General features: G+C 36.4%; 1 protein-coding gene across 1 annotated transcript; it reads right to left on the minus strand.

Moving 5' to 3' along the window:
* Positions 1 to 4,355: 4,355 nt before the first annotated feature.
* LOC110934306 (ethylene-responsive transcription factor TINY) lies at positions 4,356 to 5,661 on the minus strand. Its single transcript, XM_022177453.2, has 2 exons — positions 5,362 to 5,661; positions 4,356 to 4,945 (listed from the first exon to the last, which is right to left on the minus strand). The coding sequence occupies exons 1-2, from the start codon at positions 5,576 to 5,578 to the stop codon at positions 4,581 to 4,583; spliced, it is 582 nt and encodes a 193-aa protein (XP_022033145.1). The 5' UTR covers positions 5,579 to 5,661; the 3' UTR covers positions 4,356 to 4,580.
* Between the last annotated feature and the right edge of the window lie 11,990 nt (positions 5,662 to 17,651).

Below are 17,651 nucleotides of genomic sequence, written 5' to 3' on the forward strand. Positions count from 1 at the left end.
AGATTATTTTTTGGTTAAAAAGGTAAAAGTAATATAACTATAGGGGTCAAAATCGTAATTTACTCTTGATATTAATATTTATTATTTAGTGTATTCTATTCTACTAAATATTATTGTGTAATACACGTGTATTAATATATTAATATATAAACAAAGAAGCTTTGAAACAATAATATACAAGTTTAAAATTTCAGAAACACGATTTGACAAAATAGAAATCACGAACCGATCATATTAATTAAGTAAGTTTGAATTTGAAGTACATAGATAAATATAAAAGTAATAATTTGATCAAATAATATTTAGTAAAAATAATATTTAGTAGAAGGATTATTTATAATTAATTAGAAGAGATTAAACAAAAATAAAAATTATCCATAACACATGTCATAATATGATGACAAGTGTCCCCTATAATTGGTTTTTTTTATATTGTATAGTATAAATTACTAGACGAGATATGGTTGTTAATTAATTCGCACATGTTTCACATGCTACTTCATTTAATCCATTGGGCCCTAGAGGAATCATTTCATTACGTTGAGCCCATTTTTGCCACCAATTAAATGGAAACATTTAATAAGAAAACAAAAACAATCATGTCTGGAATAATGATATTTAATAATCTTGACTTTTCGCTTATTTACAGCTATTTTAAGCTTATATATATCGAGTGTTGGAATAGGTCTTGAAAAACTTGATATTTGATTCAAATTAAATTCAAATTCTATATTTGAATTCGGTTTTTGAATATTCGAATTCAGTTCGATTCGAATTTGAAGTCAGTATTCGAAATTCGAAAAAAATATGACTTTGTAATTTTCAATTTGATGCGAAATTTAAATGCGTCACTACACACAAACAGCATACTCATAACTAAGGTTGGAGAACTCGCTAGTCGCTAGTCGGCCGGTGAGGTGGGGACTAGCAACTACTCGGGAATACTCGGGATTAATCGGATCGGAAATTACTCAGTAGGAGGCCGACTAGCGACTAGTCGGCGATTAATCGCCGAGTAATCGCGATTTTTGCAACATAACTATATACACACAAAAAGTTACAAAGGACTTCTAAAACTTAAAATTCTAACGTTAATTTTTTTTAATAAACATTCATTCAAATTTAAAACTTGCCCAGTTACATCAAAACAAAAGGTAGACGGGCAACAAGCTGCGCCGCCACCTCTTTCTGAATTGCAAACCCTAATCTACCAAAGACAAAACCTCGTCCCCCCAAGGCTGAGAAATTGTTGTGGATGACCCGTTGGATCCTAGTGAAATTGGATAGCTGGTGCTAGGGAGCCAAATATTAAATCCAATGCTCAACTAAATAAGCAATCATCCTGAAATCATTAAATGATTAAAGTTCTAAATCTCGAATTTAGTAACCGTCTTTAAGTTTTTGTGTTTGGTTTGTAGTTCATTTTGTTTGCTACTTCGTTTAATAGGTTGTCATTTGATTTTGATTTCTAGAGCAATTTGTTAATTAGGTGTGTTCAGTATTTGAATCGGACTTGAAATTCTATCCGACCTCATAATCAAACTCCGAATTGATTCGAATCCAACTAAAAACTTTCACTCAGTAATCAAATTCGAGTCCAAGTACAAAATTTCATGATTCAAACAATTCGTTACGATTAATTCGAGTATCCGGAATTCGATTCGTTAAACACCCATAACATCGATTACTATCAGTAGAGTAGTAATTCTAATATATGTATGAATTTAAGTTATAGTTCTTATAGTTTATAGTTTTAAGAACAAAGATGTTAATGGTGTGAAAGAATTAAAATATATTCACATGTTTATAAACGCTTAAATAATTTCACTTGTAAAAATAGTGTCTTTCCTCTATCAACACGATCATCACACCTCGACCAAAAAGTTGTTTAATGCCTTTAATTACTTAATGGTTGTACTAGAAAGGTAACAATAATTGTACCATAACAAAAAGTATCAAACATAATATGAAATGTAATTGTATGTAGTGATTAAAATTATCTTGTGATTTAACAAACATTTAAAATTACTTTTCAATCTATCATGGCATCAGTTATTGTATCCAACTTCTATCAGTATTATTTTCTAATACATAATAATATAATTTTATAATTATTTGCGAATTACGAAAAATGTCAAAATATATTAAACTTATATAAAAAAGATGAAACTTATTTTTTAATGACAATTTTGGATCACTGACGGACCACTGAAAGTATTATTGTGCCACCTAATAAATCTGGGCAAAAACCTCTAGTGGGAATCGAACCCAGGATCTAATGGTCCCTAAGCCTCATTATTTAATGTAACGAAATAGCAAATTTGTCGTGAGTCAATGATTCCTAATCCCTAATGTTGCTTAATTTTGATGTTGTTTAATTACAACCAGCACCAACTCATAATCTCACCGAGTTCCTCCATTTGACTAGAGTTAGTCAACGGTTGTTGTAATGGTGGTGTTGGAGTTCCGGTGAACTCTATTATAGTGGCTGATTGACTGCTTTTGCATCGACTTCTAACATAATTTGTTTCACGTAGCAATTAACAAATTATCTTGTGTTTAATAAACTTTAGAAATTACTATTCTTTTTATCACAAGTGTTAAACTTTATAAGTTGGTGACCTGACATCTATTTCATTACAGTCTACGTATAATAACAGTTATGTAAAGTCTGATATATGAATTAACATTAATTAAATTAAAAGAAGTTGTTGATTACTTGTTATAAACGTTACCAGATGCATTTAAGGTAAGTTTTGAAAGTTTGATACATCAAGATCGAAATTTTAAAGTTTGATACATCATAGATCATTACTTAAACTAAATAAATATAAAGTGTCAAAAGAGTTTTGACAAAAATACCAACAATTAAAAGAAAAGTTGGTTTTGTTACTTTGTTACCTACCCCATTAAATTCTCACACTCTTATCATCAATCTATGACATGACGTTCACAAATAAAAGGTTACTTTGTGTATGGATAATCAGTGCTGAAACTTAGAGATTTTCTACGAGATGTCAAAAACGTATATACCAAAAAATTTCTATAGAACTGGGGGTCGAAAACGTATATACCAAAAAATTTCTATACGAAAACTACACACTCTCCACTACTGAGCGAAAAATGCGTAGGGTTGGCCGCCCCCTCCCACCCTACTTAAAGTGTGCCCCTGTGCATAATAGCTTATAATTTATCTTTAAAAGGAACACTCACTTTTATTTTCAATAATAATCAAAGAATTAATTATATCGAGATACAAGGTAAATGGGCAATAAGCTGCGTTGCTTTCCTTTTTTTGAATAGACAAACTAAATCTTTTAAAAACTACGTTCATAGATCTCATGATCAAAACATTACTATGTATAACTCTCTGAACTCGACTAAGTAAGGTTCATAGCCTCTGACGCAAAGAAACCAAAAGTATCAAAAGCAAAAGATTAATTAAATCAAAATATATCAATCTTGATTAACTATCAAACTCAAAATTTATATATACATGTATAACACTACCGTGGAGAGTTCAAATGAGAAGAAATTTTTTATAAGAAGAAAAAAGAAGAAATTTCAACAAATAAAAATGCTTTAATTTACTTCATTTAATATAAGTATTAAATGTTACTATAAGGATACATTGGTAAATCTACATAGGTCATTAATTTGTAGTCTTTCTCTTTAATAGCGAACTACATTAAATAATTTGTAACTTATCTTCAAAATATATTTTTTTTCGAAAAAATAAAAATAAAATAATTTAAAGTGTAGGATAAATTGCGAGTTGTGTAGGATACATTTCAACGTGTAGGATGAATTTTGAAATATGTAGGAAAACTTTTGATATGTGTAGGCGAAAAAAAGTTAGTGTGGAGGATAATAGTCTTTATGACTAATTAATTAATAAAAAATGATAATTAATGAAATAAGTGAAGAAAAACTATTTAATGTTTTATAAAATTACCCTTTATTCTTTTTCTTCTCAATTAAATTTTCTACTCAAAAATGAATTTTCCCCTAACACTACCATTGAAAACTTAGTTTAATGTACCATTGTATCCAACTTCTGTTAGTATTATGTTTTAGTTGATACTAGTATTATCTTATAACTATTAGCAAATTATGACAAAAATGCAATGAACTTTAATTAAAAATAATGGAAATTTATCGTTACAAAGCCATGCTTCTTTTGGCCATATTTTCTACCATAAACACCATCGTCACACCCCGATGATGTTCATCTTCTTCAGTGCACCAACTACGTCGTCGTCAAAAATTTGAAGGAGCGACGGTGAATGAGAGTGGAGTTGGAGCTTGAACTCTTTAAAACCCTAAAAAATTGTGTGTTGTTTGTATTGTATATATATAGCTAAACATGCTATTACATTACACATTAATAATATTACAAAAATCAATTATTAAACGTCAAAAAATATACAGACCACTTATTTATGTATAACAAGTTATATACAACATGCGGAAAAAATAAATATGAACAATAAACAAAATAAAGTAAAAATATATGTATATATTTGACAGTACGTTTAAAAAAGTGTATATTGTAACTATATCTTCAAGTACAACAGCCACTAACAATCCCACATGAACATACTGCCATTGTTCTCCGTCACCTGATCGGAAATATAATCAAGAAAACCATCCATGTCGGCCACCGACCACGACGGATACACCCACCGGTCCACCGAGTCAAACCCGTCCAACTCGTATGGTGAGTCCAAACACCCTTTTAAACTTGGTAACTCGATGATCTCATCGAGTTTTTCCACTTGAGTGGAATCAGCCAACGGTTGTTGTAATGGCGACGTTGGAGGTTCGCTAAACTTGAACATAGCGGCTGCTTTTGCAGCCGCTTCTTGGACGTGACGAGGAGAGAGAGAAACAGGACGAGGTAATGAGTCTTTGAGTTCGGGGAAATTAAGAATAGCGGAAGGACCTGTTAAAAAATTTTCACCAAAAAATAAATATTTCTATGCCAATGTTGGATCAAGTCATTATTCAACTTTTGTCAGAGTGGAATCAGAAGGGGTCAAGAAGGTTTGCTAACCCTCGCTATAGAAATTTGTTAGATTCTTATATGTAAAATATAAGAATTTTCAAAAAAAAAAAAAAAAAAAAAGTAAACATGTCAGAGCCGATGTTGGGTCAACTCTCTATTCAACATTTCGTCAAATCGACAGAACCAGAGGGGTAAAGAAGGTTCGCTGACCCTGACCACAATATTAATATGTTGGATTATTATACATAAAATCTCATGTTTTTTCTAGAAAAAAAACATATTTTAGACTCTAGGGTTACATTAGGTACAGAAGAGAGAGCCTTGTGATGACCCGATGAAAGAAGTTTTATTACCTTTGATCGATAAGGCGGCTGCATCATGAGCTCTAGCGGCCATCTCCGGGGTGGAAAAGGTTCCGAGCCAAATGCGGGTCTTCTTTCGCGGTTGACGGATTTCCGACACCCATTTTCCCCAAGTCCGCTTTCGAACTCCCCGGAAAACTGGGTGTTTGTATCTCTCCGGCACGGCGGTTTTGACATCTTGGTCGGAAGTTTGAGGCTTGGCAGCCATTGATGGGGTTTATAATGAATGGTGGTAACCTTTTGTAGGGAAACAAATTCTATTGTACGGAAACTCAAGTGGTGTCGGATGCTATTTTGTTTGGTAACATAGTGTTATTTATATTGATTTCATAAAACAAAATTATATTTTCTGTTTTTCAGTAGACAATAATAAGGGTGTCCGGGACACCCTTCGGTGACCCCTTAGGGGACTCAAGTCACCTATTAGGTGAGCGTTGCCAACACTTAGGTGAGTTAGAGAGAGGAGAGAGAACCGGTGGGGAGATGCCGAAGAGAGGGGAGGAGAGAGGGAGAGCTTGACCAATCAATGCTTTTCTTCTTCTTTTTTTTTTTTAAAAAAAAAAACCAATTCACCTAAGAGGGGAGTGTCGCCATCAATTTAGGGTGTTAGGGGAGTTTAAGAAGGGAGTTGACGTGGCACACGAGGATTGGTTGGGCGTAAGAGAGGGGACTCACCTCTTAGGTGAGCACCCCTTACACCCTAATAATGTTTTAAGTAACTTTTATTAATAATAACAATCCTAACATTGAATATGTTGGTGCTAAAATAGAAATGTATTGTTAGCTAAAAGTATGTATATATAATAATATTAAATATGAAAAAAAAAATCAATTTTGTGACACACTATTTTTACTTATTTATCTTGTATTTTATATGTGTACGTCACAGTATATATAATTTAAATATTACATTAACTAAAGTTATATTAAAAATGAATAAACCCATTAACAATCACTACATAGTGTTTAATTTTTTTAATTTAAAGACCTTATAAATATTTAATTATTAATTATAAACATTTTAGTTAATTATTAATTATACGATACCACTGTCATATAAATCAAAATTTGTTTAAGATAAAGGTTAAATAGTAAGAATAGAAAATATCGAAGGAAAAAAAAAAAGGAAATATGTTGCAAAGTATTAAATAATAAGTGTAATAAACACGTGTGTGTTTCAACATTGAAGATTGAAGATTCTTTTGAATTATGATAAATTGATACATATCTACTTTTTTCACCCTTTCTGGTGTCATGGCCATAATGAATACAATGCTTAAATGAGAGAGTAAATTACAAAAATTCTCTTTCCACTATATTGTATATTGTGAAGTGTGTTCTAGTACAAAAAATTACTCGATATTTGCAAACCCTTGCACATTATGTTTCTTAGTCCCAACCCGGTTAGTCTTCATGGTTGAATTTGACCAATAGGACCCAAGACGAGGGTATTTTGGTCATTTTACCGTTGTGTCAACAAAAAAGAACGATTTTTGTAATTTACTCAATAAACCCTATTACTCTATGTCAACACTTTCTCCCCCTCTAACTACTGTATCACCGCCGCCACCACCACCACCCACATGTCACCACTGTTACCAAACAAACCCCGATCCTTATTCAAACAAACGCACCAGATTCAAACCCCCAATCCGGATTGAAGATACCAAACCCCCAAAATTCAAACACAACAAAAACCCCCATCACCACCCACCTTCCACCACCACCACCACCACCCACTTCCAACTGTCATTTCAGTCCATAACATTGCAAAACCTTTTGAGTCACTCTTCGGCTCTACCACTGATATGGTGTAAACCATACTATTTATCTTATGTATTTTGTATAATATTTTAGTGTATTTTTATTAGTATTCGAGTCGGTTTTGTTCGGTTTTACTAATTTATAGGTGTTCGTGAAGTGTGGAGCTAAAATAGAGAAATATTGAAGATACTTGATCGAGTACTAAAACGAGCTTAAACAAAGAACGAAGTTTGGAATAAAGGTAAGGGACCTGAAATGAAATAAATGGAAAGTGAAAAGTTCATTGTGACATGAGACTAAAGTCGAGGGACCATAAATGCACAAATGGATGAAAGTTGTATTAAATCACTTCCATATCACGACAACGAAAAGAAAAGGAATTCTCTTTGGATGACAATTAATGTGAAGACAACATACCATTCAATTATAAACAATCAAGTATAATCAATCACGTTTAACAAGTTTAACATAACATACACCCAATTACAATGTATAGTGGAACGTGAAAGAAAATTGAGATCAGACGATGCTAACCTTGAAAGTACGGGTTGTAACATTAGCCTTAGCCGACAAAACTGTTAAGTATCCCCGAGGAATAGTTGAGAACCTGCTAGTGAAAGTTGACAAATTTGTCTTCTTGGTGGACTTTGTAGTGTTGAATATGGAAGCTGACGAGAATGTACCTTTGATATTAGGATGTCCATTTTTATGCACTGCCAAAGCCCTTATAGATGTCTTTTTAGGCACTATCACACTTAGGGCAGGTGAGGAAATAGTAGTCTTTAAAGTCACTAAGACGAGAGGTTCGAGTGCTCGGTAGAGGCAGTAGCGTCGGTGGGAAGGAGTGAAAAGAAGGAGGGGACAAAAAATAAAATCGAAGAAGAGAGAAATGAAGAGAGGTGGTTGAGTGATCCTAGGTTAGAGAGGATGTCAAAACCCAAGTGTAGGGATGAGTCGGGTAGGAAAGTAGAGGAGTTAGAGAAAAAAAGTGTGGTTAGAAGCTAAGATGGAAACACTGAGCGAAGCTATAACAACCCTCGAAAACGCCCTAAATACACGCGTATACGAAAACCGGACCTGTGTAACCCTAATTTTAACAAAAATCGAATAAAATAAGATTTTTATTGTGCTCGCGGGCCGCGATCGGATGCACCTAGGTGTCTCACAGGGCGCGAGAGCCCTTACTTGCCGGACACACAAATGTGACACGTGTCACATATCGTGTCAAATCTACGGTGGTGATCTGCCACACCTAGCCGTAGCTAGGTATTCCTCACGGGGCGTGAGAGAACCAAGGCAGTGGGTCGCGGGGCGCGAGAGACCCCTGATTCAGCCTATAAATTGAGCTTCAGACTGCCTTTCATTCTCGTTCAAATCTCATTCTCTCTCAGTCCCTATAGAGCAAGTATAACAGCTCGGTATTATACCCCTAAAACATGAAGCTCTGCCTCGTTGTAAGTATTTTAACCCCGATCACTAATTCATTACCCTACCCGATTGATCTAGGGCCCCGTAACGCATGTCGAGGCTCTGCCTGACTCAGTTCGTTGGGGTTCTGTCTCGTGTTGTATGGCTAATGTGATTTGGGTTATCTTACTAACACGTGTGCATTGTGTATTTTTAATAGAAAATAATCAGGAAAAGCAACAGTAAGCTATAGAAATACATAAGTCTACGAAGTGAGTTCATTATCTTTTTCTCACCGTTTGTGAGTTCATTCTCTTTTTCTCACCGTTTGTGAGTCATTCTCTTTTTCTACCAAACTGTATTACAAAACACGAAGAATATTTTCAAGTATATTTACAGTGATTGAGTCTTTGCATTCTACAATTGCTGCCGGTATTATGGGGTTTTGTATACACTACTTGATAAGCGTCGCCATTGGACAACGGGTTAGCCAATGTATGATATGACCATAGTCACAGATCCGGTCGAGTGACAAGTACTGAATGAGTAATTGGGTAGATATAAACATTGTAATCGCTCTCAATACTGTAAAGTTGTAAAAGCTTATTTTGATTAAACTGGGATGTACTCGCCAGTATTTCTTGCTGATAAAATCTTTTTAAAACGCGTTATAGGTAACTTAATGTGAAGCTATAAGAAGCCAGCTATGGAGCACTGAAGGCTTAAAGAAAGTGGCTATAAAAGTTACCTAAATAAAAGGAGATTATGTTTTCAACAATTAGGGTTTATCCCTATAAATGTATTACGAATGAAACATGGGTTTTATCCCGTTTATTTATGATAAAAGTTTGGTGTTTTGAAACTCTGAAATTTATTTCCTAACTACGATCCTGATGTCTCATTTCCGCTGCCAAATTAATAAACACCGATACCACTCGACTGGTTCGCGGCTCCCGCTTCCGGGGTAGGGGTCGAGGGCTGTGACAGAAGGTGGTATCAGAGCCACTGATTTAAGCCATTTAGGTGTTTTCTTAATACCTAAATTTTAAGAAATTGTGTTAGGAAATAACTTATGTGTTAATCTGTGTAAATATGTATATTATTATTATTCCATATATAACTTAGCAAGTTTTTTATGCATAATAACTTGTAACTTGTGCTTTGAGCATTTTTCAAAAAAAAAAACCTTAATTTTTTACTTTTAAACCAAAAGCTTTTACTTTTTTACAATTTTAACCCTACATAATTTGTTTTTTTAACTTTAAGCCAAAATTTTTCATTATTTTCAATTCAACATCACAACTTTTGTCACTTATAGTTTTCTCGCAAATTTTCGTTTTACGTATAGTTCTAAATTTTTCGAGTTAACACGACGCAACTTACGAGTGTGCTTCAACTTTTTTATGTTTTGTTTCAAATTTTGCAAGTTAACACGGCACAACGTGCATGTGTGGTTCAACGTTTTTACCTCTATTTTTCATGTTTGACAGGTTCGTCGTAACACGCAGATCCTAGGTCGAGTCAGTGTTGGTGGTGATGACGGTTGTGTGACATTAGTACTATTTGACACCGTTTTACGCTCCGCCGCAACGCGAGGTGTGCTTTGGGGGGTTTTCAAAGAAAAAATGGTTATGCATATGGTTGTCGTAATCTTTGCTTTGGGGGTTTTCCAAAAAAAATGGATTTTTCTTTACTTTTTACCCAAAAGTAGTTCATAAATTACTTTTAACCCAAAACTATTTGTTTTTTTTACTTTTAACCCAAAACTATTTGTTTTTTTACTTTTAACCCAAAACTTTTTATCTTTTGCAATCTATCCTCACAACTTTTTTTACTTTCAACTTTTGTCCTTTATAGTTTTCATTTTCCGCAAATTTTTCGCTTTATGCTTGGTTCTAAATTTTGTGACTTAACACATCGTAACGTGCGTCTTTGGTTTAACATTTTTACGTTTCGTTCTAAATTTTGCGAGTTAATACGACGCAACATGCGTGCGTGTGTGGGTGAACGTCTTTACATCGTCTATTTTTTCCGTTTGACAGGTTTAACATAACGTGTGGGTCCTAGATTGACTTAGTTATAACTAAAGAATCCCCACCGCATTGCGGCGGGTCACATTCCGATGTAAACTTTTTTTTATAGACGAGTCAGGTCAAATACAATACGTTTTCGTTTAAAGAGACCATTTTATGTGCATATTTTTATGTACGTTTTGGTATAAATTCAAGTTATACGTTTCGACGTAAACTTTTTTGGGAAATGGTTCACGCATATATAATATGTTTTCGTGCTTATTTTATGTATGTTTCGTAAAGTTTGTTTCGAACCGAGTGGAGTCAAATTATGGTTTCTTTCTCTTCCCTTTTTTCGAAAGCTCTAATTAAGCCCTTTCGATTACATGTGCATATTTTCCTTCATACCCGTTACGTTTTCTATGTATGAGTTGGTTCACATATAATATGTTGTGATTGTTCGATATGAATTTGTTTTACTTTACATTTGATCCAATCACAATGCTCATACATGTTACATTGAGTTCAACTGGATACGTCGAAATGTGTGTTTTCATATGGTTAATACATTATATAACGTTTGGACTAATCTATTCAATGTTTACGATGTACCCGTGCCGCAACGCGGGCGGGTCTTAACCCTAGTTTTGTGTTATTTGACAATTTTCTAGTTTACAGTATGAGTGATTAAGGTACCTCTGACGCCTACCGTCAATTACCTCATTCTCCAAAGAATGAAGGAACTTCCCAGTCAAACCCATGATATACTGCTGATTCTGAGGATGTCTTTGTTTTCAAAGCAAAATCCAAAGAACCATTTCCACCTAAAAAGAGAGGTTGGTTTAGTAGGCCAACTTATGAAAGGAGGAAAAGAATAGGAAAACTCCAACAACAAAGGATAGCGAATATAGAGAGAAATACCCAAAACCAGGAAGCTAGACCTTTATGGGAGGAAAAGTTGGATAGGCAACTAGCTGATTTTCACATGGTTGGAAAAGTAGAGGGAGAAATTAATCTCAACCAAGTAGCAGACCCACAACTTTTACCTCTATTCCCTAACCAACCCATGGAACTAGAACAGAACCAGGAGAATCAGCTACAAATCCCAGCCTTTGACCCAAGTGAGATCCCTAGAATTCCCGCACAAAACCCTTTAGACTATGACCCGTGGTGGGATGACAATAGGCCAATTCAAGAAATATTGAATAACCCATACCCTTACGGAGAACCAATACCACGTTACCCTGACCCAGTTGTCACACCCCGATTTCCACGTGTCTCACCGGTGGGCCCGGTGGGGGATTACCGTGACGATGTTGGCAACAATATAGTCAAACCACACAATTATATAATGCACAGCGGAAGCATAAGATAAATATATAAATTTCAACCTCTGATCGTAATATCAAAATGTATTACAGGGGTTGGATATATCCACAGTGGATCGTAAATAGATATAAAGTATTGTTCCATCAGATACTGCAATCAAGCTTGCGAGACTTATCCCGACGCTAGGGAGCTAATACCAGCCAATTACGTTTAGGTACCTGCACTTAATCTTTTTGGGGAAAATACGTCAGTTTACACTGGTAAATACGTTCAACTGACACATTTAAAAATGTTTATTAAAAATTGATTTGAATGCACAAGGCACAAACTCTTTTATAACTTGGGAAAATTCATAATGATCTTGTGAACGTTTTACATGTTCTTTTATGCGTTCAGTAGCCCGGGTCGTGCCGGGTTAAAGATTTATAGACACACCACGTTTGCGTAAAACCGTAGTATAAAAACCAACGGCTACGTCTTTTAAATTTAATGTCGACACTTTATACCGGGTGTACGCCTACACCGGGATGTCGATGGTCGTGGCCATTTCGTAAAATGATGCCAAGGATATCCGGGACAACGGTTATTAAACCCCCCAAAGGCTTATAAGCAACAAAACTATTTAAATGAGCCAATCATATTTAATCAATTAACCACCTAAGCGATGGAATTATATAATGCTCAATCAAGCGGTATTAGTATACCGTAACCCAAGCCCATATAGGGGAAATAAGTTAAAGTATTTACCTTTGCAAGTATAAATCCTTAATTTAGATCAAGTCACCGATAGCTTTTACTGGGGCTCCTAATCTGGAACGAAGGTTTTAATTAACCTCTTAGAATCCTAACGGTCCTTATATTAGCCGTAGCTTAAACCGGTTGATTCCGATACATAGATATGGTTAATTCGCACGAAAAGGCGAAAACCGAGAGTGGAGTATGATTTGGACCCAACAAGTTCAGTGACTTGTTTTATATGGGTTAATAGTTCATACTCTGGATTTTGGGGTTCAAATAATATAATTTGACCCATATCGGCTATTGCACGAAAACTAGTTCCATGAGCCGTACCGTGTGCGCAAATAGGCGAAACGGTTAACCATAAGTGTCCTACGCTTATTTCCTAAGTCAATATGCCTTAAAAGTATTTTGGTATCAGTAAGATACCTTCCGTAATGCCCGTAACGAGTTTAAGTTAATATTATGCCCCGTAGGGGCTTTTCGGTCATTTAAAGACTTTAAAAGGGCTTTTCGAGTTCTACAGGAAATCTGAGTTTCCCGAACAGCTTATAAAGCTTAAAATACTTTATTTATTATTTAAAACCAGTGGCAATTGGAATCGGGTCAAAAGACCTTATAGAACTCCCGTTTTGGCCAAAAAGGGCATATTCGGTATTTACCGAACCGTAGCCATAACCGCAGGTTATGAGCAAGGTAAAAATTATTAAAAATCTTTAAAATTCCCAAAATATTATTTTACCACAGTGGGTAAAAGTTTTGGTGACGAAAACTTGGGTTAGATGGGCGTTATGCTAATTGCGCCGTTAATTACAAAACTTTCTTAAAAGTGCGCCTTTTAGCATAACTCTCATTCTAGGCCTCGGATTGACGTGAAACTTTAGGGACATGCTTATAATTTAATAAGCAAGGTTTTGGTCCGTTCATGTGTCTGAAATACTCGTTTTAATTTTAAAAGGCCGTTACGGTCAACTTTTAGGCGAATGACGGAATTGCGCAAAAGACTCGGATAACTCATGAACCGACCACAGAGGTTTATACCAACATGTGACCTGGTCCTAAGAGAGTCCTAAGGTATATTTATACCTCACTAAAACGGGTCAGAACTGAAGTCAAAGCAAAAGTCAAACTTTTGCGACTTTCGGCTCCGAACCGGTTCTATATAGTAAATGATCGATTCAAACGAGCGCAAACATGTTTATATACTTATTATCATGTTTTATGATTATCAAAACAGGTTCCATAACATATATATTACAGATTATGCATAAATCGCTAAAATAGCTTTCTGTTGACTTTTTAACCGCACGTTTGACTCGACATTTGACATAGTTAGAGTGGTGATCAGGGGGAACCATTTTAGAGGTTTATTACCCACATAAATACCAACTCATAACCACTTTTGATTCGTCATAAGACTGAACCATTACTGATTTATTGTAAAGTCAAACCGTAGTTACGACGGTTTGGTTCTTAGCCATTTACTAAGGAAATGTGAAACCACAAAGGGTTGGATCACTTACAGAAGTTGTGTTCTTGCTTATAGAGCAGAGAAAGATGCTTGGAGCTTCTTAGAATGATCAGTAGTTGTGTTTTGAGTTGTGTGAATGTTGTAACTACAACATTGCTATTTATAGTGCAAAATGAACCTCAAGATCATTCCACATTGGCCTATACTGATCATGGATCATGGGCAGGTGTCCCTAAGGTGTATGGGTCAAATGTAGGGTGCCCATGCCTCATTTATTGGCTCATGATCGTTCAAAAGCTCCAAAAGCCAAGTAGTTACAACAATTCTGCATCTGGGCACTTTACGCGGCCCGCATGGGAGTTCCCATGCACTATAATGCGGGTCGCCTAAAGTTCAAATATCAGGCGTGTTATTTAGGAGGCTCGCGGCCCGCTTACACTTAAGCCTAACCTTCACGCGGGTCGCGAGAGGTTAAGATTTCAGAATTTTTAAATCTTTTGTTATGATTACAGAATCTGGCCATTAATAACGAAATCTTTCGTAATGATTTACCTGACCTTTCGGGTTTGAAGGGGTAACTTTGCGGTTTGGCCCTCGGTTATTTACCGATAGGGGCCTTGTGTTATTTACCCGCATTATTAAGTCCCCGGTTTATTTATTAATTATATTGGAAAGCCTTAACTTTCACTGTTGACGCTTTTAACCCTTCTTCTACGAATTCGATCGTAACTTTCTCGTTTCATATCGAAACTTCGCGAAATTCATATATATTACTTTAGTGAGGGTATAATACCGTTACAAAGTCTTTGGAACGTTAAAGGGTCACTCAGAGGTATTATTAAACATGTTGACACAGTTAACCCCTGTAGTTTGTAATCTCTCACTTTCTTTCGCGTTTTGTTTTTGTACGATCTATAATTTATTCGTTTGAAGGTTTTAAGCATTATTTAGGGATACTATACAGTATATTTACCCTTGTTGACATTTATAACCCTCGAATTTATATACTTTCAAGGTTTGTCAAAATTAGTCCTTTATTTATTATAGATGCCACGTGTAAACAAATGACACGTGTTAACACATCATTGGACACAAAAATTCGAGGTGTTACATCCTCACCCCCTTAAAATAAATCTCGACCCGAGATTTACTCAAATAAATAGGGGTATTTTTTCTTTCATTGTAGCTTCGACTTCCCACGTATATTCAGGACCTCTACGAGCATCCCATTTGACTTTTACAATCGGTACGTGCTTTCTGCGAAGCTTCTTCACCTGTCGATCTTCAATCGACAAAGGTTTTTCTATGAACTTTAAGCTCTCATCTATATGCACATCTGTGTGTGGAATCACCAATGATTCATCGGCGAAGCAGTTTTTGAGATTGCAGATGTGGAACACATTGTGAATTCCATTGAGCTCTTCAGGCAAGTTTAGTTTATAGGCAACTGATCCGACCCGTTCAATGACCTCAAAAGGTCCTATGTATCTCGGACTCAGTTTGCCTTTCTTGCCGAAACGCATCACTCCCTTCCAGGGTGACACCTTAAGTAATACCTTTTCACCCACTTCGAAGTGAAAATCCTTACGCTTTGGATCAGCGTAGCTCTTCTGCCTATCGCGGGCAGCCTTGAGACGTTCCCGGATCTGGACAATCTTGTCCGTCGTCTGGAAAACAATCTCTGGTCCTGATAATTGGACCTCTCCTACTTCCGCCCAACAAACAGGCGATCTACATTTCCTACCATATAATGCCTCAAAAGGCGCAGCCTTTATGCTGGTGTGGTAGCTATTATTGTAGGAGAATTCGATCAGGGGCAGGTTTTTATCCCAGTTACCACCTAAATCGATCGCACATGCACGAAGCATGTCTTCTAGCGTTTGGATAGTACGCTCACTTTGACCGTCCGTCTGTGGATGGTAAGCCGTACTAAAGTTTAAACGCGTGCCCAAAGATTGCTGGAAACTTTTCCAGAAGTGAGATGTGTATCTAGTATCCCTGTCAGAGATAATAGACACAGGTATGCCGTGCAAGGCTACAATCTTATCAACATAAAGTTGGGCTAACATATCGGAGCTATATGTCTCCTTGATGGGTAGAAAATGAGCTGATTTAGTCAGCCTATCGACTATGACCCATATTGTATCGTTTCCTTTCCTGGTTTTGGGTAACTTGGTTATGAAGTCCATAGTTACACATTCCCACTTCCACTCGGGAAGTTCAGGCTGTTGTAGCAAGCCAGATGGCTTTTGGTGCTCGGCTTTGACCTGAGCACAAGTCAAGCACTTTGCTACGTGGGCGGCTACAGACTTTTTCAAGCCTATCCACCAATAATTTGCCTTTAAGTCTTGGTACATCTTGTCAGCACCAGGATGGACTGAGTATTTGGAACTATGGGCTTCCTGGAGAACAATATCTCGTAGTCCTCCATATATCGGAACCCATATACGTCCGTTCAGTCTAAGAATTCCATCCTTGCTAAGAGTCAACTGCTCCTCAGTTACTCCCAGCTTTTCATTAGGATAATTAGCTTCCAACACAGCCTCTCGCTGTGCAGCTAATATCTTTTCAATTAAATTATTCTTAACCTCAATGCTCTTGACATTGATTCGAATGGGTTTTACCCTTTCTTTCCTGCTCAAGGCATCGGCGACTACATTCGCCTTGCCGGGATGGTACCTGATTTCGCAGTCATAATCATTCAGGGTTTCCATCCAACGGCGCTGTCTCATGTTCAACTCCTTCTGGTTGAACAGGTGCTGGAGGCTTTTGTGATCAGAATAAATCACAAATTTAATACCATAAAGGTAATGCCTCCACAACTTTAGTGCAAATACAACGGCACCCAACTCCAAATCATGGGTGGTGTAATTCTTTTCATGCACCTTTAATTGCCTTGAAGCATAGGCAATCACCTTGCCCTTTTGCATAAGCACACACCCCATGCCCGTGTGTGATGCATCGCAGTAAACTACGAATTCATCTGTACCCTCAGGTAAGGTTAACACAGGTGCGTTGCTCAGCTTCTGCTTCAGTATTTCAAAGGACTCTTGCTGCTTTGGGCCCCAAATGTACTTTTCTTTCTTCTTGGTCAAAGAAGTCAAGGGCGCAGCAATCCTCGAAAAATTTTCAATAAATCTCCGGTAGTATCCTGCTAACCCCAGGAAGCTACGGATTTCGGTAGGCGTCTTTGGCTCTTGCCAGTTCATGACCGCCTCTACCTTAGCGGGATCCACTTGGATACCACGCTCACTCACAACGTGTCCTAAAAACTGAACCTCTCGTAGCCAGAATTCACACTTTGAGAATTTGGCGTAGAGTTTCTCACGCTGTAATAATTCGAGAATGCAACGAAGGTGCTTCTCGTGGTCATCTTGGCTTTTAGAATAGATCAGGATATCGTCTATGAAGACTATGACGAATTTGTCCAAGTACGGCTTGCAAACGCGGTTCATGAGATCCATGAATGCAGCCGGTGCATTTGTGAGCCCAAAAGGCATCACTAGGAACTCGTAATGACCATAACGAGTCCTAAATGCAGTCTTGTGTACATCTTCATC

The sequence above is a fragment of the Helianthus annuus genome, chromosome 4, assembly GCF_002127325.2.
Source record: "Helianthus annuus cultivar XRQ/B chromosome 4, HanXRQr2.0-SUNRISE, whole genome shotgun sequence".
Classification (NCBI taxonomy): Eukaryota; Viridiplantae; Streptophyta; class Magnoliopsida; order Asterales; family Asteraceae; genus Helianthus; species Helianthus annuus.

Coding starts and splice junctions, on each gene's coding strand:
- LOC110934306 (XM_022177453.2), bottom strand. CDS start 5,578: ATGGCTGCCAAGCCTCAAACTTCCGACCAAGATGTCAAAACCGCCGTG. Junction 4,946..5,361: donor AGCCGCCTTATCGATCAAAG/GTAATAAAACTT, acceptor ATTTTTTAACAG/GTCCTTCCGCTATTCTTAAT.